The 22,491-nt window shown below is 45.2% G+C and overlaps 1 protein-coding gene across 4 annotated transcripts in view; it reads left to right on the top strand.

Annotated features, from left to right (window-relative positions):
- The window catches only part of PCNX2 (pecanex 2), a 299,669-nt gene that overhangs the window by 253,530 nt on the left and 23,648 nt on the right, over positions 1-22,491 (top strand). For all 4 annotated transcript variants that reach the window (XM_019418990.2, XM_019418991.2, XM_019418992.2 and 1 more), the window contains exons 26-28: positions 8,529-8,782; positions 15,614-15,847; positions 17,289-17,401. In XM_019418990.2, coding sequence (XP_019274535.2) covers positions 8,529-8,782; positions 15,614-15,847; positions 17,289-17,401 — 601 coding nt within the window. The remainder of the gene's footprint in view (positions 1-8,528; positions 8,783-15,613; positions 15,848-17,288; positions 17,402-22,491) is intronic.

The raw sequence follows: 22,491 nt of genomic DNA, 5'->3' as shown, positions 1-22,491 counted from the left end.
CCAGCCCCTTCTTTGCTCCCCCAAAGCTGCAGGGGAATCTTCCTTAACTGCAACTTTACTCGTGTTTTCCTGAGACTCAAAAGTCCCCGCTGCCTGCCTGTTACCTACAAGATTAAGTTCATGCGTCTCCGTGAGAGTCAGGTTTCCACTCGAGCCGGCCTGCCCTGAGTCCCATCTCCTCTGGCCCAGGCTTCCGGGCCTGGATGGCACCTTCCCCACAGGGTTCTCTGGAATGGAAGCGGGGACACTTTGGGTGGATTTTGGTTATCGGACCTTCTGTTTCAGCCAGCCATTCTCTTTGGCTTCCCGACCATTCCAAGAGGATGTCAGCTCTACCTCTAGCCTGGCTTGACCACGAAAGAGGGGGCCTGTGCAGACTGACCACACAGAATATCTCCATTCCTGGGCTTAAGTCACTACTGCTCAGTCCACAATAATTTTCAGAACTGGGTGGAGAAAAACGATCCATAGCAAGGATTTCCTCAAAACGATAAAGTTCTCCTGCCCTCAAGACTCTCTAAACTCTGCCCTTGGGAGACACGAGACCTCTAGAGAACCACATTCCTAAGGTCGAATTGGTTCAGCCACCTACAGAAATGCTTTCTCTTTGTTGTGCTTTGGCCATATTAGAACAGCTCGTACTTTCTGGGCAATTCTCTTAAGGATAGTGTTCACCAGGTTGCACCATGTACCTTTTATTAGGGTCCTGGGAACATTCTCTTTCTGGTGTCTTCGCTTGAAATAGCCAAGATCCTGCCAAGCAATTATTTTGTTGTTGTCTTAAGGACACAAGAAACTATTCAAGGTTTCTTTCTACATTGTCTTCTAGAAAGCCCCAGGGAAGTCTGTGGCCTACCTTTAGTAAATATATAGGGTATCACAGAATGCAGCTAGGGTCTCTTGACATTATTCTTTCTGGCTTCATCATATTTTTTCTTGTCCCCAATTTTACTTAAATTTTATCATTTGCCATTGTACTGTGCACGCCTTTTTAAATTAACTTCATTCCTTTCGGGAATTAAGTGTCAATAAATAAGCCAGGCCTGGCCTGTCGCTGGTACATGTGGCAAACAGCACTGAAAGGGGAGCAGTGCTTGCTCACCGGGGGGAACCAGCAAAGGGAGGAAGGAAGGGTCAGTGGTCAGGAGAGCTGCCCGGTACGACAGCAAGGGCTGCCCCACATTGTGGCCACATGCAGGAAATTGCTATATATCCTCTGTGGCGAGACATCTGGGACCTTCTAGATACATTTTCAGTTCAAAAAATTAATTTCCACTGCTTTAATTAGGCATTCTCATCTATCAGCACTCAGGCTCTAAGACACTCTAATAATTTAAATTTAAAAATTATTTAGTGAAGGCGTTCCTGTGTCCCACTGACTTAGACCATGAGAACATCACAACATAAAAGATGCCAAGGGTCAGTTTCAGTGGAAACACCGGACAGAAACGGCCAGCCAGGTCCTCTCTCACTGACACCAATGGTGTAGGTCATGGCGTAAGGGCAGTTGACTCTTGGTGTTCCCTTTGGAGGAAATGTGCTCCAAACCCGGTGAGCCTCTCGGAGGAGAATATATGGTCTTGCTTTGCATTTGAGCAGCAGAGTAGTGCATGTACAGAATGACCGGGTTTTTTTATTTTTGTATTCTTTTGCAATGTGATCCTGACTATGAATCTTTTGTTCCTAAAAGGAGGTACGGAGGTCTACCTTAACTGAGTGTTTATCAAAAACCTTTGGCAATTAGGGTGTCCCTGTCGAGCAGCCGTCCCTCATGGCACACTGTTTCCTCAACTGTCTTTGTCAGTGCCGAGATGCACCCATGTTCCTCATGGTGTGGGTCTTTACTGCTCACATGATAGAAATCGAAACTCCTCATTTTATTGTGTGTGTACACACACACACACACACACACACACACACACACACACTGAAACACACACACCTTCCAGTTTGTTTGATGTAAGGGGGAAAAACGCCTTACATTCAGCCCAATGTAAAGGGGGAAAAAAAAACCCTTACATTCAGCTCAACATGGTAAATGCCAGACCTGGATGGAGAAGTATGGAGAAAGAAATTGTAAAGAAATGCAGATTTTTGAAGCATGTCATTTGACCGGTTATGCTAACCTATTGGAGGTGAAAATCCTCCTTTATGCTTCTTCCTTGTGGAGTCTAAGAACTATCTCACTTTGTTCACTGAAAGAGGGTTTCTTCCCGAATTACATTATTACTTGCAGAAAACCAGTGTTGTCCCCGTGCCATTTAGTAGGATGAGACATCTCCCACCCCCGGAGTCTAGTGCCTGCACGTCCAAGGGTCCCAGTGGGCAGATCAGTTAGGACACTGTGGCCATTACTCACTCTGGAGGCCCCAGAGCATGCAGTGTGAATTACTCATTGCTGATAATTCATGTATGTATTTCTATACATCTGTACCAGAGGGAATAAAAGCTTTTTATTGCAGCAGGAGCTAAGACACCCTTGAAAGGTTTTAAAAAGGAGTGCTTTCAGCTAAAACCCAAAGCAGTGAGGTCTTGGGGAAAGACAAATGGAATCAAAGATGTGGGATCAGCCCTTCACTGTTACACTTCATGTAACACTGCCTGCTTGCTTTCCCCATCCTGATCTTGAGTTCTGTTTCATTGACTGTTATCCTAACAGTTCTGTATGTACATTATTACTTGAAGGTTGTAGTTTCCCATTTCTGACTTGTTATGACCATCTCATTTATGGGTTCTGTGGAGAGGCTTAGTACAAACATTGATTTTCTTTGTCTGCCAAACACGCAATATAATCTGCCATGCGTTTTCTCAGTAGAGTTTCCATTGCCTGTGCATGCAGTGACCTGGATAAAAATCTTCCCTTCATTTACCCATTCAGGCATTGCACCAACTACTCTGTCGGCACCTACCAAGTAGCAGGCACTGTAAATAATGATAAGGGATGTTGGAAAAAATGAATGGTATGGGAATGGATGTCAGGAAAGTTTTTACGTCTGAATTCAGTCTCAGAAGACGTGTAAAAGGATTCGGAGACTTACCCTTTTGGCCATGACTGAGTAACCAGTACTGGACTATACTTCCTGCCATAAACAATTATGAAACTAGGAAAAATATCTTAATCAACTGCTTTCAGATATTGAACAGACAGTGCAAGCCTCTGATCAACAAGAGAAAGGAGAGACACAAGTAAGCTCCATAATTACCCTTGCTTTCTTCCTGGAGACCCTTTCTTATCTGTAGTATGGGGGTTGGGGGCAACACCCAAATAGAGTACAGTCGTCTTGCTGAGCTACGGAGGCAGAATCAGAGTTCTCAGCTGCTAAGGTAGCTAAGGTAGCTGGGTTTTGTGGGTCAGAGTATCAGAAAGAAATGAATTTCACAAGGAAGGCACTGTAAAAATCTGTACAGGGATCCTCTTTAGTAATTGGATGAATATTAACCTGCTGACTGTTAGAGGCAAGTCCTGACAGAGAATAGTAACTGTGGAGGTCTGAACTAAATAGAAAATATGGAGGCTGTAAGGTGCCGAGATGTAGAAATTCCAATCACATAGCAGAGACACCTTATTGAACATCCCAGGAATTCAACCAAGACCCCAGAAAGACCAAGCTTTAGGAGTAGAGATATTATCACCCCACAGGTCTACTCTAGACACTCTAAAAACAAGTTAAGAGACTCTTAAATACAGATAACAAACTGAGGGTTGCTGGTGGGGTGTTGGGTGGGGGGATGCACTAAAGGGGTGAGGGGCAATAAGGAGGACACTTGTTGGGATGGGCACTGGGTGTTACATGTAAGTGATGAATCGCTAAATTCTATTCCTGAAATCGCTATTACACTATATGTTAACTAACTTGGATTTAAATTTTTAAAAAAGTTTCAAAAGGATCAAGCTGGCAGGCTGATGTGCAAATAAATTAACTACTTAACAGAACAAAACTCTTTGAAAAGACCAAACAAACAAACAAACAAACAAACAAGTCCAGACTGTCAACACTATTGCATCAACAATATCCAGCATATAATAAAAGTTTCTAGATATAAAAATAAGCAGAAAAAGTGGTCCATAACCAGGAAAAGAAAACAATAAATAGAAACACACCCAAAGATGTTGGAGGTAACAGAAAAGAAGTTTCAAACAGATATTAATATGCTTAGGAATTCAGAGGAAAAATTATCATAATGAGTGAACTGATGGAGACTATCATAGGAAAGAGCCAGAAAGTCTAAAAATAAAATCCAATGTCTGAAATGAAAAATTCAGAGGATGGAAGAAAAGATCAATGAACTTGAAGACAAGGCAATAGAAGCTGTCCAAACTGAGGCAAATAATAAAAGGTTAAAGAAAATAGAAACTCAGTGATCTATGGGGACAATATCAAGCATTCTAATATATGTGTAAAATTGGAATCCAAAAGGAAAAATGATAAATAGGGGCAGAAAAAAATTGAAAAAATATTCTTCAGAAACTTTCAAAATTTGATGGAAAATATCAATCCATAAATCCCAGGAGCTCAACACACCCCAAGCCAGATAAACACAAAGAAAACCAAACCTAAGCACATAATCCTCAGACTGGTGAAAATTAAAGAAAGAAAAATCAAAGAGCATCCGAGATTTTTCTATAATCATTTTGTCAAGCTCATGAGAAAGTTTGAAAAACACTTTACAGACAGGGAAAAAGCATCTGAATTATTAAAATATCATAAGAAATAATGCAAGTCAGAAAACCGTGCAATGATATTTTTTAAGGGCCGAAAGAAAACTATCAACCCAGGATTCTACAGCTAAGGAAAATATCCTTCAAAATTGAAGGCAAAATTTACATATTTCCAGAAAAACAAAAGTTGACATGATTACCAGCTAACCTCCACTGTAACAAATGTTAAAGGTAATCCTTCAGTTTGAAAGCAAATGATAACATAGAAAATCAATTCTACATAAAACAATGAAGATTGCCAGAAATGGCAAATATGTTAGCAAAGATGTTCTTTTCTTTTTAAAAACTTTACTGTTTAGAGCAGAATAATGACAGTGTATTATGGGGGTTAAATATACGTTCAAGTAAAATGTTTGACAACAATAATGGCAAGGACATGAAGGAGTCAATATACCATTTTAATAATCTTACAACATTACAGCAAGAGTGGTATGAAATCCATCTATTGCAGATTGCAAGAAGATGAAAATGCACATTGTAATCCCTAGCCAAAATAAAGATATTTTATAATGATTGAAGAGTCAATTGATCATAAAGATAAAACAGTCTCAAAAGGCATACACCTAATAACAGAGGTTTAAGGAATAAAAAGTAGGTGAGTTAAAAAATAGTTAAACTGAAGGAAAATTAAAAACACCAGTATAAAAAATGTATGGGATACAACCAAAGCTATGTGTAGAGAAAAATTTACAGCTCTAAAGGTTTATAATAGCAAAGAAGAAAGGTTTAAATCAATGATCTAAGCAAGGAGTTGGCAAACTATGGCTATGAGCTTAGAATGGCTTTTATATTAAAGGGAGGGAGATGGGGAAGGAGGGAAAGAAGAGAAAGAGAGGGGACGAGGAGGCAGCAGTAATATAGACCATATGTGGCCCCAAAATCTTAAAATATTTACTCTCTGACCTTTTACAAAATACAAATTGGCAACTCCTAACCTACACTTTCACCTGAAGAAACTAGAAAAAGAAAATGAAATAAAACCCGAAGCAAATAAAAGAAGAAAATTAAAAAAAAAAAAATGAGAGCAGGAAATCTATGGATCATAAAATAAAGAAACAATGGAGGAAAATAATCATGAAATCAAATATTGATTCTGAGGAAATACCTATAAAATTGAAGAAAAAAAAACTACCCAGACTGATCCAGAAAAAAAAAAAGATAAAACACAGATTATCAAGATCACGAATTAAGGAGGGGACATTACTACAGATCTTAAAGCATTATAATAATAAGGACATTTTATAAATTTGACAAGTTAGGTGAAATTAAAAACTCATTGAAAAATATAACTTTCCAAATTTGACACCAGAAGAAACAGAAAATCTGAATAGACCTATATATATGTGCTAAAGCAATTGAATTCATAAGGAAAAACAAAACAAAACAAAAACAAAACATCTTGGCCACAGAGAGAACTCTAGAATCCCTGTTACCATTAATCATGTAAACTGTATTAAACTCTATTACACATGTAAGCAAGGATTATGACCAATATTGCCTTAACTCTTTCGGAAAATAGAAGAGAAAACACTTTCCAATTCATTTCATAAATTCAACATGTATACCAGACAAGGACATCACAGGGAAATAAACCTATAGGCCAATATACCTTGTGAATGTATATATGCAAAAATTCCCAACAAAATACTAGAAAACCACATCCAACAATATATAAACCTGTCACGTTTCTCCCGGTAATGAAAGATTGGTTTAATATGTGGAAATTCATCAATAGGGTTTACCATATCAACAGAATAAATGGGAAAAACAGTAAAAGCGTTTGCTAGAATTAAATACCCATTTGTGATTTTATTATAAATTCTTAGATAACTGGAAATAGAAGAAGACTTTCTCCTTCTGACAAAGAGCGGTTATGAAAAACCTACAGCTAGTGTCCTTACATAATGCTAAAAGACTGAATACTTTCCCCCTAAACTCACATTTATTTAACATTGTACAGGAGGTTCCAGCCTATGCAATAAATGGCCAAAAATAGAATAAAGTCGTAAAGATTTTTAAACTCCCCAAAAGTGTTACCTACAGTAACTGTCCCTGCTTTTTTCTCTCCCCTACTGTTGGCTCCAAGCAGGCATCCCCTCCCCCACTCATCATTACACCGACACATCTCTTGCAGAGATAATCATTCACTTCTGTATGGCCAAATCTCACAGTTAATTCCCCAAGTAATTTGACCTATAAGCATCATTTAACATAGCTGATGTTCCCTCTTCCTTGAAACTCTTTTTTTCTTTTTTAACTTGCCTTTTGCTTCTTTCTGGTTTTCTTCTGACCTCACAGACCACTTCTAGCCAATCATTTTTTTGGGAGAACCTCACCTCCCCAGCCTCCGAATGGAACGCTCAGAGCTCAGCTCTCAGACCTGTCCTTTCTCCCCAGATTACTTTAAATCGCCCCTATATCCTGATAATTCTCTCAGATGTTATGAATTTCTGCCAGAACCCTTCCCCTGAACTCCAGATTTCTTAATCCAACTGTCTACTTGACATCTCCATTTTGATTAATAGCGAACAGCTAAAACTTCACATATGGAAGAAAAACTTCCTGATCTTCCCCTCAGCCCACCCAAAGGCTGCTCGCCCTGTAATCTTCTCCATCTCTGTGGACAGTCTTTTCACTTTTCACCTTGCTCAGGTCAGAAAACTTCACACCATTCTTCATGAATCGTTTCAACATCTCCCATCCAAATTGGTTCCCAAATCCTAACAGACTACCTTCAGAGAGACCCAGATGTGATCATTTATCCATACTTTCCCCAATGGCCTTTATCCAAATCACCACTGTGTCATGTGTGTTAACTAACAGCCTCCTAACTGATGTCCTGGCTCCCACCCCTGCTTCTTCTGTAGTCCGTTCTCTGGACAGCAGCCAGCATGATCTCCTCCAACAGAAGTCAAACCACATTTCTCCTAAGCTAAAAACACCCAAGGGTTCTGAGGGACCACTCCGAGTAGGATCTTTCGCTTTTCCTGTTTCTGGTTCCTATGATCCATGCAACTACCAGAGTACTTGTAAAATATGCTAGCATGTATTCGCAAAGCGTGCAGCTGGTTTTTTGAAACTAGCTGCAGGATACGCCATTTATTCCTATTAGTTTTTCAGCATGTTAGTTTCAGTCCACCATCCTGTCTGCGGAGATCTTTTTCGGTCACAACTCTGCACTCCAGACGGTGCCAGTAACTTATGTCGTTGGCACACTGTGTATGTTCCCCTTTAAATCATTGACAAAAACGTTGAGCGCCCCCCCCCCCCCCCAACATCCCTGCTCTCAGTCATGTGAGGTGAGGTGGCAGGCGTGGTCTGCCCTTATGGTTAGGCAACGGAGCTCTTCCAGAAAAGAAGCAGGGAGCTTTCCATCCTGAAAAACACATCAGCACGTACCTACTTGCTCTCAGACATCTCCACCTGCTACCCTTGTTTAGCCTCCCCTCTGCTCAGCTGTGACCTTCAGGTTTCTGGCAAAGGTAGCTCAAGAGTATAACTGTACTGCCTTTCAACTTGGTGTGCATGAGCACCGTGCAAGTCTGTCTCCTCTCTCTCTCTCTCACACACACACACACACACGAATGGGGAGGAGCTGAGAATCAGAATGGACACGAATGAAGAAAAGAGTTAATGACGATGAGAACGGTGACTTATTTGGGAATTTAAGAATTAAACAATCCTCCTGATTCCCAGACTTTCTTCGGTGTCTTCCCCTCCAGGGAAGGCCGGGGAAAATCCATTGTGAACAAAGGTTATTAACCCAGTGACTCCTTGTATAACTTCCATCTTGTTTGTGCTCTGCCAGGAACCTACTGCCAGCAGAGAGAGGTCGAGGCCATCATGGAAGGTGATGAGGACGACAGAGGCTGTTGCTGCTGTAAACCGGGCCACCTGCCGCACCTGTTGTCCTGCAATGCCGCATTCAACCTCCGCTGGCTCACCTGGGAGATCACACGAACACAGTACATCCTGGAGGGCTACAGCATCATAGACAACAACGCGGCCACCATGCTACAGGTTTTTGACCTGCGTAGGATCCTCATCCGATACTACATCAAGGTATCGCTGCTCTGGGCCCCGGGACACTTGTCTGAGTAATCATTCGGGGCTGGCTCAAGAGGCTCCCAAAGAGATTTGCAAAAGGCTAGATGCTGAAGCTTCTCCTCATCTTCTGAATTTGAGACCCAGCTAGGTTTGGGAACCACTGGTTTTGCGAAAAATCCTCAAGGGCTTTGAGGTAACCTGGAGCTCACGCTTTGAGTCACAGCCTAGGCGTGGCCACGAATAGACAGTTCCTTTCCTTCCCTAAATCGGTGTCTTCCCTTCTAACACAGCACAGCTATGGTGATGATGGTGACGATAAATTGAAATGTCCTGGAAATATCACTAAACCTCAGCATTTACGTGCGACAAGTTACCGATTTAGATGCTCTGCAATTTCCACCCTAGAACCAGAATTATTTTTTGAGCCTAAAATAAAAACTCAAAAGTATAGCGAAATGATCCAGTTAGGATTAGTTATGACGGCCTTTCTTCCTCACTCGTTTGGGACTAATGACATAGTTTTCCTGTTGCTCTGGGGCCACGTCTGCCTAACCCATATTCCACCTCAGAAAATGTGCCGGTTTGGAGTGAAGTGTCCTGGGAAACAAATATGAACCTTGAACGAGGGTGCAGAGGGACAGTCGGGTCTAACAGGGGAGGACAGTCTTTGCACGGGCTTCTGTTCATAGGGAGCACTTTGCATGGTGGGAACCCCGGGTCCTGGTCCTCACAGGGGTCCACATTTTAATGGCATTTAAAACGAGGATGCTCATCCGTCTGAGATCCCAGACTCCCTGCCAGCTGAGGCTGTGAGAGGTGGCCCAGCAGAAATGAAGAAATACAAAGTAGGCAGATAACACAGGTGCCTGAAGCTTCAGGAGTCTCAACCAACTAAAAGAAAGACGTTTAGAAATTTGGAATAGCTACCGAGGAGAGCCCCACGTGTGCGTCAATAGTGCTCAAGTTTACAGGAAATAGAAGACAGACTGTAAAGAGTCAGAAGGTTAAATAATTCTTGAGCCTCTTGAGCCCAAGGCAGGTGTAATGAGAAATGTTCGTGAGACCCCTTCCTGTGCGGAATATTCAAAACAAATTTAGGGGTTCGTATTCACCACCTTCATGTGTGCCGAAGGGGTGCAGGAATTTACAGCCCCGCCTCACGCAAAACTGTGGCTGTTTTGCCCAGCCTTGCGTACATCGGGGAAGATTTGGGAAAGCACATCAGGGAGTGGTGACCTCCTGCCTCATGATTCCACGGTCTGCTCCCTTGGCCATTATAAACTGCGCTGCAAGACGTGTTTCATACAGAGTCAGCCCTGGGCAGACTCGGCGTCGCAACTGGGGGTAGAGTTGGGGGGTGACGAGATAACCGTGGCACGCTGGCGCGAGAAGTGTGTTTCTGTCACACGTGAATGAAGAACGGAGGGGTTCTGTTCTGTGGCTCTGTTCCAGGAAGTCCTAGGGACCCAGGTTCCTTCCAGCTGCCAGCCCTACCATTTTAAGTGACTCCCCCCCTTCATGTTGCAAGAGGTAAGCCCCAGGCTCCAGTGGATGGAGGAGAGGACACAGGAAACGAAGACCAAGGGCGTGCACCAGCGGTCCCCTCGAAATGCTCCTGGAAGCTGCCACATTACATTCCTGGTGTCTCCCAGGGGCCGGAAGGTTGTCCTGTGCCAGCAGTGAGGGGTTAGGAAAGTGCATTCTGAGCAGCCTTGAACCCAGAGAGAAACCATCTGGAACTTTCCACCGTTGTTTCCGGTAGAGTTTCCACACTGCCACCCATCACCCCCTTTGCACACGCATTCCGGTACTCCCCGCCCCCACCCCTGCCAGACTTCCTCCTCCTGCCCTTCTCTCCTCATGCTCCCTGTGCTCACAAGCTCCCTTGGGGCCCTTGCCCGGCGTTCACCTCACCTGCATCTTCCGGCGACTCCCTCAGCACGGGAGCCACGCACGCCTGACTCCTCTTTGGGTCCCCAGCGTTCGGTGTGGCGACCTGTGTGTTGAGGTATCCAGGGAATTTTGGGGACTGAATGAACAAAGGTCCCAGGTAATGCGGATCTGGGGTCCGGGCCATAGAGTCCGGGCGGATGAGATCCAGATGTGTTCAACACTGAGCCACATCTCTGTGAATCGGGAGCTCCCCATAAACAGCCTTCCCGTGAGCGAGACTTGTGGGCAGACCCAGCCGCACATGATGGAGCCAGCAGGCCGCCACGAGTGAGAGAAGAGAGAGGGAAAGGATGAGGTGCCCTTTCAGGGTCTCCCCTCTCGGCTTTTCCAGAGGCCTTGGGGGCACCACTCCGGGACCTGCTTTTCAAGGCCCCCCTCCCTTGAGCTGGTAATTGGATTGATACTCACTTTCCTCTTCTCCTGCCTCCCAATCCCCCGTATGTTTTCTAAAATGACAGTTTACCAGTTTCCTGATAAACAAGTCCAGGATAATGTGCAAGCAGCCAAGGCTGAAGGAGCTCACCCCCGCCCAGAACCTGCCAGATAATATTTAGTTTGTGGGAAAACAATGCCCTTAACTCTGTTTTCCAAGAGGGGGGGGCGGGTGTCAGGTGGGGTGGGAGAGGCACCCGGCGCAATGCTTTGTTACCTGGCGGGGCGCTGCTCGCGAGCTGGGGGCAGACCCCTGGCACCAGGCTCCCCGAGTAAGCTGGCTAATCAGAGACTTGCATGTCCTACCCAGAAATTCTGACTCCGTGGGCCTGGGGAGGGGCCCTAGCCCCCGTATTTTTAAACTCATTTCCCAAGTGATTTGATACACAACTAAGCTTGGGCACCACAACGGACATATTTGTGCTCAACAGAAACAGAATTCTCTTAAATTCCAAAATAGTGCTCAGGAGGGGCCCAGGTCGGGTGGCAGGTGGGTTGGTTCCCAGTAGCATCAACGGGCCTGTTCATGCGGGGCTCTCTCTGCCTGCGGCACTCAGTGCTTGCCGCCCTGTGCTGTGGGGTAGCTCAGAACTTGCCCCTCTCCCCCATGGAGCTAGTTAAAGAAAATCTCAGGGGTACCCAGTGGCTATCAGAACAGAAGAAACAGCATTTGAGGGTAAAAACCTTGGTTACTCGGCGAACAAGACTGCCTTTGTTATTCTGAATTGCTCAAAGTTTCAAGAGTTGGGTTTCATTCTTTTTGTCGTCATTATTGTTATTTTTATTGGGCAGGCAAATCAGAAAGGAAGAAAGGCATGGAGTATTTCCATTACACAAAAGGATTTCTTTTTTTTTTTAATCTCCTAATAAACTGGGTCAGTTCCCCCACCCTGTAGGAATATACTTGAAATCATTTCCTTCCTGACGACTGGAGGGTTTTCTCTGGTGCCTCCTCCAGCTCCCCTCCACTTATTTGTGTTGAAAACCCTCGGAGCAGTCAAGGAATCCGCTTTCTGCGAGGGCCTGGTGTTCCTGCCGCCGTCTTTCCTGTCCAAGCCTTTCAGAAAGGAGATGCGCTTATCGCTGGCCTTGCAGAATGAGAAGCGGAAGACCGCACGTGTGGGTCTGCCTGCCGGGGCCCCCTTCCTAGAACGAGCTGTCTGATAGAATATGCTGATCCACAATGAAAATGAGAAACCAGGAGAATCCCTGCTGGAGGAGCCAGATACGGTGGATTAATTCAGAAGAGATCTCGCTTTCCACATGGTTCTATGCCGCCCATTCATTCTCCCTGTCCTCACTTACCGGGTCGACTTAGTGTCGTATCCGTTTCATCCTGACAGATTCGGAAGGATTTCACACTGTTCGTTGACTCTGTCTCCCCGACAGGATTTCTGCCTACGTGAAATGGAAATGGAGTATGGTTTGCCACCGTTGGGTGTGTTGTGTTTTCTCCGGGGCGAGGGGAGCGGGTTCCCCTCGTGCACTGGGGAGCTGAGCCGGGGCAGCACTGGGAAGTCAACACTGCAAGGTTCTGCCAGACCTGGAGGAGGAAGTTTCAATCTCTGGGATTCAAACTCCTCATTAACTATGCTGACTTCATCAGTCGAGGGGGTTATTTTCATTCCTCCCTAGAAATGAGTACAAAAGTAAACGCCCTTCAAGTTTTGTTTGTTGTTCCTATCTGGTACATGTGATTGGGACATATTGGGGAAAGACCAGACCAGATGTTTGCTAGAGCCAGATGTTCAGACAGACCCAATTTCTTCGTACCCTTTGTAATCGTCAGCTGAGACACCTTGCCTCTGGCCAGTCACAGATCCTCCTGTGCTTGTAACTTTGGGTCAGCTGTTTAAACCACCCACATTCATAAAAGCTTTAAATTATCCTGCCAGCAAGTCGGCCGTAGAAAACCCTCCAGATCCAGGGGCCTCTGGGTGGCTGTTGGTTAAGCGTCCAACTTCTGCTCGGGTCGTGATCTCAGGGTTCGTGAGTTCAAGCCCTGCTTGTGCTGACAGCTCAGAGCCTGGAGCCTGCTTCAGATTCTGTGTCTCCCTTTCTCTCTGTCCCTCGCCAGCTTGAACTCTGTCTCTCTGTCTCTCTCAAAAATAAACATTAAAAAAAAAACAAAAACCCTCCAGATTCAGAACTGACATCTTTGAATATTGGAAGGCACTCTGGTGGCCACCACAGACTCAGCGGTCTCCCGGCCCCACATGCCTTCTGTTCCCTCACCCGTACCCCTCACCCCTCACCTGGGCTGCTAGCACGGACTCCCTGAGCCTCAAGCCCCTGGATGGGTAAGTCCTAGATCCAAGGACTTATATGCCAAATAGAAGTTGTGTGCCAGGCCACGTGCTGAGTTCTTTATACTCATTGTCTTGTTTGAAATCTCCGAAAGATGAACAGAAGTGGACTTTACTCGCGCCTTGTCCTTTCTGCCTCCCACTCAGCCTCCTGTGGCCTCCTCCTTCTTCCTTCCCGCTCTGTCCCCTCCCTCCTTATACTGAAGGGACTTCTCAAGGCTGACGGGGTTGTCCTGGGTGCAGTGTCGCAGGAACGATAGAGCGTGTGAACCGCGGACTTCATTGTCCCCGCTCCACCACTTTGGGGTCGGGTGGGGGAGGCTTACAGAGAATATGCCCCAAAGAAGGCAGGCCACACGCCATGAGCTGCACGCAGATCAGCCTTCCCGAAGTCCAGGCTGCCGTCGGTCCTAACAGCCGAGAACGGCTGAGTCCGGCCTTTGCCGTCATTTGGCCCGAATCCACGGACCCCGTGCGTCCACCCACTCACCTGCTCAAACTCCTCAGATAACCTGAACCCGGACACTCGTCAGCAAGCGCCAACCTTGGTGCTCCGGATCTCGTGTCCCAGCCGAAGGGAGGGAAGAGCAGGAGAGAGGGCAGGAGCCTGCCTGGAAAAGTATGTCTCTGCCCGCTCAGTCACGGGGGTCAAGCCACCTACGCCCTGGCCAGGTCCGGGCCGTGTGGTTTCCTTTCTGCCTCCTCCCTTGGGAAGAATGTCTTTTTATAATCAGAGAGGGCCACGGGGCTTGGGGCCACGGGAGCGTGCATCGCTGCCTCTTTTGCACCAGACGCCGCCCTTCCCTGTTGCTGGCGATTCCCAGGTGACATACAAGCCACGTTCCCGGGGCCGCCCCAGCCTCAGTGGCACTGAGTACCCGTTCCAGTTGCCTACGATAATAAAGGGTACAGAAGGCTATAATGAAGGTATACTACCACTGCTGCCGATGCACCCACATCCGAGTTGGATTTTCGTTTTCTCTGTGACAGTTTGACTTCTCCAGGCCGGGCGCTAGCCTTTCTGAAGGACGCATTCGTTCGCAAACTGCAAGATGGCTTTCGGTAAAGCTGTGACTTAGAAGAAGAAAGCCCGAGGGTGGCATTTTCCCCAGTTGGGATATTCCTCAGTGGAGTGTCTGTCTGATGGAGGGGAAAACACGGGTTATTTTGAAGGCATCACAGATGTCCACTGTCTGGGCACCCCGGATTACGTGTGCATGTGTGTTTCAACAATTCTACATCATAAGTACTTTCCATAAGAGTTTTGTTGTTTTTGGGGGCGCCTGGGTGGCTCAGTAGGTTGAACGTCCGACTTCGGTTCAGGTCATGATCTCGAGGTCTGTGAGTTCAAGCCCCATATCGGGCTCTCTGCTGACAGCTCTGAGCCTGGAGCCCGCTTCAGATTCTGTGTCTCCCTCTCTCTCTGCCCCTCCCCCACCTTCTCAAATATCAATAAACATTAAAAAAACGTTCTTTGAGAATTTTGTTGTTTTTGTTCATTAAACAGTCTTTGGCTGGGGTCTCAGGAGAGGGTCTGCCCCAGTGTCTTCCAGCAGGATCAGCCACCCGTGGCCTCCACAGGAGCCTGTGGCAACCCAAGGGTGTTCTCGTGTGTCTCTCTCTGAAGGGGTAGGGCTGGCTGTCATTCTTCCTCACCATGGAAATTCTGTTCTGGTACATTCTGAAAATTTTTTTTTTTTTTTTTAACGTTTTTATTTATCCTTGAGACAGAGAGAGACAGAGCATGAATGGGGGAGGGTCAGAGAGAGGGAGACACAGAATCCGAAACAGGCTCCGGCCTCTGAGCTGTCAGCACAGGGGCCCGATGCGGGGCTCGAACTCACGGACCGCGAGATCATGACCTGAGCCGAAGTCGGCGCTCAACCGACTGAGCCACCCAGGCGCCCCTGTTCTGGTACATTCTGTTAGCGTTCTGTTCTTCCCACTTCCCTCATCCCTGTGGTGACCCTTAAGACAGGACACTTTAGAATGTCTCAAGTAAGTCCTAAGCATTAAACCTGGCAGGAAATGCCATGAAACCAACTATGTCTCATACTTCCCTGACATTGATTTACTTTATGAAATACAATAAATAAGAAGTCTTTGCGTCTTTCGAACGGCTCTAAGGGCTCAAAATCTTGCTTTCTGTCTGCAGAGCATCATATACTATATGGTAACGTCCCCCAAACTTCTCTTGTGGATCAAAAACGAATCACTTCTGAAGTCCCTGCAGCCTTTTGCGAAGTGGCATTACATTGAGCGTGACCTCGCAATGTTCAACATTAACACCGATGATGACTACGTCCCGTGTCTCCAGGGAATAACACGAGCCAGCTACTGTAACGTTTATCTAGAGTGGATTCAGTACTGTGCGCGGAAAAGACAAGAGGTAGGTCAGGGAGGTGGGGGCTGGAGGTACTGAATTAAATTTAAAAAACAAGAAGCATTTATCAAGTCCGTCTCTTATACTGTATGGTAGACAGAACATTAGCATCTGGATAAATGTTTATTTAACACTTAGACAAAATTAAAAGGAAGAATTCACATACCACGTTCTCCAATAGAGGAGCCTTGAAAGTATATTTCTCTCTATACTGTGCTCAGGGTTAACACCGTTTTAAGTGTCTGTCATAGCTTTGAAAGTCTGGAAACTTCTTTGTTTAGAGCTGCTTGTGGAGCTTTCCATACAAAGGATATCTGCTGAAATCCAGAGGATTTGCCGAACGTATTGAATTGTGGCCCTGCAACCGATCTGTTTAGCCATCAAGATGGCCCATCTCACTCCGCAGTCGTGTCTCTTGGGCATTATCGCCCACATGCTGAGGACACTTCCGGAGATGAATGCAGCGTCTCAGAAATGAAACCAAGGACAACAACAGCTTCTAGAAAGAAGAGGAGGAGGGTCGGCCAGGAGGAGGAGCTGGGGGAGGAGCAAGGGGAGGGAGTCAGTTGACTTTGCTTCCTGGGATTTGAAAAGCCAAATCCACATGCTGTTGATAGAAACAGTAGATCCAAAATGAATACACCCTCCTTAGTAGTGATGAAGTACGCCAGCGGACTTGAGGGGACAAACCAAGTTACAACACTAACCCAGGTCCTCAACCTTTCCGCGAGTGATTAAAAACAGGGTGCAGAGGGAGCAGGTGGTAGGATCTGCCTTCCCAGGTGCAGCAGAGGGAATGTGTGCTGATAGCTTAACCCTTGCTTAGCCTCTTCAGGTGGCTGAGGTGTGCAAAGAATCTACGGGTATTCCGAGCTATCACCGCGGTGTTCCTCTTTCCTCGCGTGGTTCCTGAAATTGTTTCATTTGCCCTGCAAAAAGATATTTCGGCTCTTTCTTCTGCCTCTTCCCCGCCTCTCTTTTTAAGCTGACTTTGGATGACCCCTTAAATCTAGTTGTCGATTGTGGACTTAATGGTCAGTTCAGTGGGCTCCTTGTTATAGGGAGAACAGAAAACCCTCACCTGCACGTGATAGGCACGTCTTGCCCCTGCATTGGACGGTGCTAAGGTGGGCATTCATTTGAATGTAAGCCCTGACCCTCTTCTCCTGAGGCGCCATATTCAAAACTCCAGAGAATTGGGTCAACAGGCACATGTTAGCCCCATCTCTCCTCTAGAGTTAGCTTCCTCATTTCAATTTTTTTTCCACGTCCAAGCACGAGAGAAACTCTGCAGGAAGCAGAGAGTCCCCCAACCCTGGGGTATTCTAGTCAACTCGGTGACCACAATGGCTGACGGACAACACCCCTGACACTCTACCTTTATGATTCTGTGTCCTTGCCTATTGGAACCCGTGTGAGAGTTGAATTAACATCCTTGCTCTTTCAGCCTTCCAAGAACCTGGACAGCGATGAGGACTCTCCTCTAGTGACCCTGTCCTTTGCCCTGTGCATCCTGGGGAGGCGAGCTCTGGGAACGGCAGCTCACAACATGGCCCTCAGGTACCTGCAGAAACAGTACCGGCACCAACGGTGTTTCTGAGTGATTTTTGTCAATCATTTTCTTTATTTTAAAGTTACAGATAGTTCCTTCTGTAATAAATTCTGCTGGGTCCAAAAGAAGGCTTTCTTGAGCACTGTGACCTTTTGGAGTTCTGCATTTGGAAATGCCACTAATACAGAACAGCCAAAACCCCAGGATTATGGGTACAGGGCCTTCTGTGTTACAAGCCATGGATTTGCTGAAAAGATGAAATGAAACCATTTATAGGAACTTCCTAGCCTGGTCTCTAGCAAAATTAATGCTTAATAAAAACGTCCGTTCCCTTTCCCCGTTTTTCCTGCAAAAGGAAATCATCACATCTGTGCTCCAGTGTAGACCGCACCCTGCCCTGTCTCTGTGGGGCTTTGATTAACTGGATGTCCCCTCAGCTGTGTTTTCAAACTCTGTTTCTACCAGATCTTCCTGCTCTGTTTGTAAATAGCTCAAGGTTCTCTCCTTTTTTAAAAAAATTGACCTGGGGGCGCCTGGGTGGCTCAGTCGGTTGAGCGTCCGACTTCAGCTCAGGTCGTGATCCCACAGTTCGTGGGTTTGAGCCCCGCATCAGGCTCTGTGCTAACCGTTTGCTCAGAGTCCGGAGCCTGCTTCAGATTCTGTGTCTCCTTCTCTCTCTGCCCCTCCCCTGCTCACGCTTTGTCTCACTCTGTTTCTCAAAAATAAATGTGAAAAAATTTTTAAAAATTGACCTATAATTGACATACAACATATATATATATATATATATATATATAATTGGAACCCAAAAGGGTTCTTTTGGTATTCAGCTGGAGCGAGTGTAGACTGGATTCCAAGCTTCTGAATGGCAAAAGCCACTCATGTATTGGTTTAACAGCCTTCACAGCCTCCGCACTAAGTAAGTCGAGGGGGACTTGCTGACGGTTCCCGAATGCCCTTCTGCAGGGGACGGCTGTGAGCCCTTACCAGTGGAAAGTTCTGGAAGGGTGTCATCAGTTTCGGTGTGTGACTTGGTGAGGGGTGAAGTGGTATGGTGGGCACGTCTCCTCATTTCTCTCTGGACGCAGCAGCCTTGAGTCACGCACAGGAAAAGGTAAACACCGAGGTAGAGCTATTCTCACAACTCCCACATCTCTGAATTTTACGATGTTCTTCACAGGTGAGAAATGCTAACTGACCATTTTGATGTGGAGTTAGAACTTGTTATAGGGAATACCCTGGAGAGGAGCTGACTGGCTTCTCTCGCCTGACTCAGCCTCATGCTGTAGACCCCGACAGTTTCCTCTGGGGTCGTCTGGGGCCAAATTTGATGATTGAAAGCCTAGCAGAAAGCTTGTGTGTGGGCTTCGTAAAACAGGATGATGTGGCTGCTGCAAGGGGCTCTTCGCTAAATAGAGAGTGCGGTTGGGGAAGGGCTTCAGAAGATTCTGGAATCACAAAATGCGTCTTCAGACAGTCATAGCCTCCAGGCAGCTGATCTTCTGTTTGACCCATTTGAAGTCGGTTTAAAAAAATAATAATAATAAATTCCGAATTTTCTTTGCAAACTGCAAATAAAATGCCTCAAGGATTTATTCTTTTAGTTCCTCCCTAAGCTACTTTCAAAGACTTCTTCCATCTTGCTCTTTGTGTGACTTGTTCAGATATTCCCCATCCAGGTGTTTCTTGCTTGGTCTGCTTTATTTATTTCTTCCTTGATTAAAGCACCAGGCTCACCAGCTGCTTGTTTTAAACCCGGTTTTGATGGGATTTTCTTTGTTTCAAACAATTTCTCCTACTCCCGCATCAGCTCTGCTTATAGTGATGAGATAAATCTGGGAACCATATTCTCGGTACTCTGGGGGAAGATTGGATTATCTGGGACCAGTTCCTTTTACTAAGAGGTCCCCTACCACAGCCAAATCCTGCAGCATACTTCCAATGCCATCTCTGATGACTAAAGGCAACTGACACTCTGCCCTGGGCCAACGGCTTTGGGGGCCTGATGGCCGTGAAGTTCTGACTTCATTGGGTGTGTCATGGGGAGTGGGGAGGGACGCAGTATGAGGGGAGGCTGGACCGTGGCAGGGCCCCCACCTCTACCTCAGCCGAACAGCTGTGCTCTACACTGTATATGCTAGAATCCAGTAAATGGTTTTTCTTGCAAAAAAAAAAAAAAAGATTCCACAGCTCAAGAAAAATGTTTAAGTGTAATTTTTTATAGATAGAGTCAAATTGCTGTCCAGTAATGCTGCCCCAGTTTGTAATCCAGCCAAGAGCGCTTGGCCATATCCTCACTAATGCCGGATATTCAATCTTTAATTTTTCTGGTCTCCTGGGTGAAAAATTATCTCATTCTCATTTTAATTTGCATTTCCATTATTCATAGTGAGGGTAAGGATCATTTTACATATTTATTGGTGACGTATTTTTTTTTTCTGTCAATTTCCCACTGCCCATGTATATGCTTTACCCATTTTTATTAGGCTCTTAATGATATTTAGAAGGTATTCTCATATTAAGATATTAATATTTATTGGGGCACCTGGGTAGCTCAGTCGGTTAAGCATCCAACTCTTGGCTTCAGCTCAGGTCATGGTCTCATGGTTCATGAGCTCGAGCCCTGGCATCGGGCACATAGAGCCTGCTTGGGATTCTCTCTCTCTCCCTCTCTCTCTCTCTCTCTCTCTCTGCCTCTCCTCCTGCTCACACACATGTGCGCACTCTCTGAAAACAAATAAATAAATAAACATTAAAAAAAAACTTTAAGGGGTGCCTGGGTGGCTCAGTCGGTTAAGCATCTGACTCTTGATTTCAGCTCAGGTCATGATCTCACAGTTCATGGGATCAAACCCTGCATCAGGCTCCATGCTGACAGTGCAGGGCCTGCTTGAGATTATCTCTCTCTCCCTCTCTCTCTCTCTCAAAATAAATAAACTTTTAAAAAAACTTTAAAAAGATATTTATATATGTTAAAAATATTTTCTATCAAGGTGCACTTGACTTATTTTTACCTACGGCACACTTTTTAAACATTTTAATTTATAATTTCTGGATTTCGTGTCTTTCTTAAAATTGTTTTTTTTTTTTATTTCCAGGATATAAAAATAGTATCCTCCATTTTCCTCTGATACTTGTATATTTTTACTTCTTTCCATTGAGTTTTTGCATCCTGTCAAGTCTTAGGATTTGATTTTACTCTTCCTACCTTGTTACATTTTTATGGATTCTGTCAGAGGATACGAGACTCCTGGGTCAGAGACAAAGGACTTTGCTTCTCATAGCGCAGTGGCAGCATGAGCATTAGTGTGTTACTTTCAGTTCCCCTTGCCCCCAAGGCCCACAGGGGTGATGCAGATCCTGTTTTCCCTGACCAGAGATGTTCATTGAGCTTAGGGAACCAGCCTTTTCTTAGCGGAAAAAGTTGTCATTTCATCCCTCAAGGATGCTCGCTGAAAACACAGCCCTGGGGAATGGCCTGGGCCAACAAGTAGTAGTATGTGTTGGAGAATGAGCCCCCTCGACTACTGGCTCACAACAAATTCACATACATTTTCATACGTGATGAGAGACAGGGATCCATTTTCTTCCCCCAAATGGATAGCTGATAGTCCAATACCATTTGCTAAGTAGTTTCTCATTAGTGATTTGGTCACTTGGTTAAAAACACCACTAACTTAAAATACCACTTTTGCCGTATGCTACGTTCTACATTCCCAGTCGTAGGTGGTATGCTTCTGGATTTACACTTCTGTTTAAAGTGATCAGTCTCGGGGCGCCTGGGTGGCTCAGTCGGTTGAGCGCCGACTTTGGTTCAGGTCACGATCTCGCGGTCCGTGAGTTCGAGCCCTGCATCGGGCCCCTGTGCTGACAGCTCAGAGCCCGGAGCCTGTTTCAGATTCTGTGTCTCCCTCTCTCTGACCCTCCCCCATTCATTCTCTGTCTCTCTCTGTCTCAAAAATAAATAAACGTTAAAAAAAAAATTAAAAAAAATAAATAAAGTGATCAGTCTCTCTAATAACAAAACCGTTTGGTTTACTAGAGTGATACGAAGTTTTGATATCTGATAAGCCTAGTCCTCCTGTTTTTACTTTTTTCTTGCTGTTTTGTGGTGGATGCTATTCTCGCTCATGTTCTCCTCAGGTGAAATTCAGAATTACATTTTATAATAACCTCTGCTGGAATTTTGATGGATATTGTCTGGAATTTACAGATTGAGAAAGAAAATAAACAGCAGTCAGTAACAAGGTGTATCTTTGTGATCATTCAGTTTTTTAAATGTCTTTTGGAAAAATTTTCTTTTTCTTTGAGATTTATAATCTCTGGATGCATTATTTCTGGATATTTTATAGTTTTATTGTGATTAGGAATAGAATCTTTCCTGTCACATTTTTAATTGGTCACTGCTGATATACAGGAAAGTGATTTATCTTTTTTATTTAAAAAAAATTTTAATGTTTATTTTTTAAGAAAGACAGTGTGAACGAGGGAGGGCCAGAGAGAGAGGGAGACACAGAATCTGAAGCAGGCTCCAGGTTCTGAGCTGACAGCACAGAGCCTGATGCAGGGCTCAAACTCACGAACCGTGAGATCATGACCTGAGCTGAAGTCGGGTGCTTAACTGACTGAGCCATCCAGGCGCCCCAGTGATTTTTTAAAATTTGATCTTATTTTGGGTGCCTTTACTGAACTCTATTATAAACATAATATTCCAATTAATTCTCTTTGATTTTCTGGTGGAAAGACATATCTGCAAATAATGGCAATTCTGGCATTCCCCCCACCCCCCAATATTTATCCTCAATTCTTTTTCTTATTACATTGTCTGTGATCCCCCCAGGGCAGTGTTCAAGTGGGCATCTGTGTTAGTTTCCTATTACTGCTATAACGAGTTACCACCAACTTGGTGGGTTAAAGCAACAGAAGTTAATAATTACCCTACGGTTTTGGAGATCAAAAGTCCAAAATGGCGTTCGCTCGGCTACAGTCAGGATGTCTGCAGGGCTGTGTTCCTTCCGGAGGCTCTGAGGGGAGAATCCATTGCCTATTCTAGAGGCTGCCCTTCCTCCATCTTTCCAGCTGGGAGTGCAGCATCTTT

Source organism: Panthera pardus, unplaced genomic scaffold (genome assembly GCF_024362965.1).
Source record: "Panthera pardus isolate Hobbes unplaced genomic scaffold, ASM2436296v1 HiC_scaffold_22, whole genome shotgun sequence".
Classification (NCBI taxonomy): domain Eukaryota; kingdom Metazoa; phylum Chordata; class Mammalia; order Carnivora; family Felidae; genus Panthera; species Panthera pardus.
The sequence above is the reverse complement of the archived record's forward strand: the minus strand, read 5'-3'. Positions and strand labels throughout refer to the sequence as shown.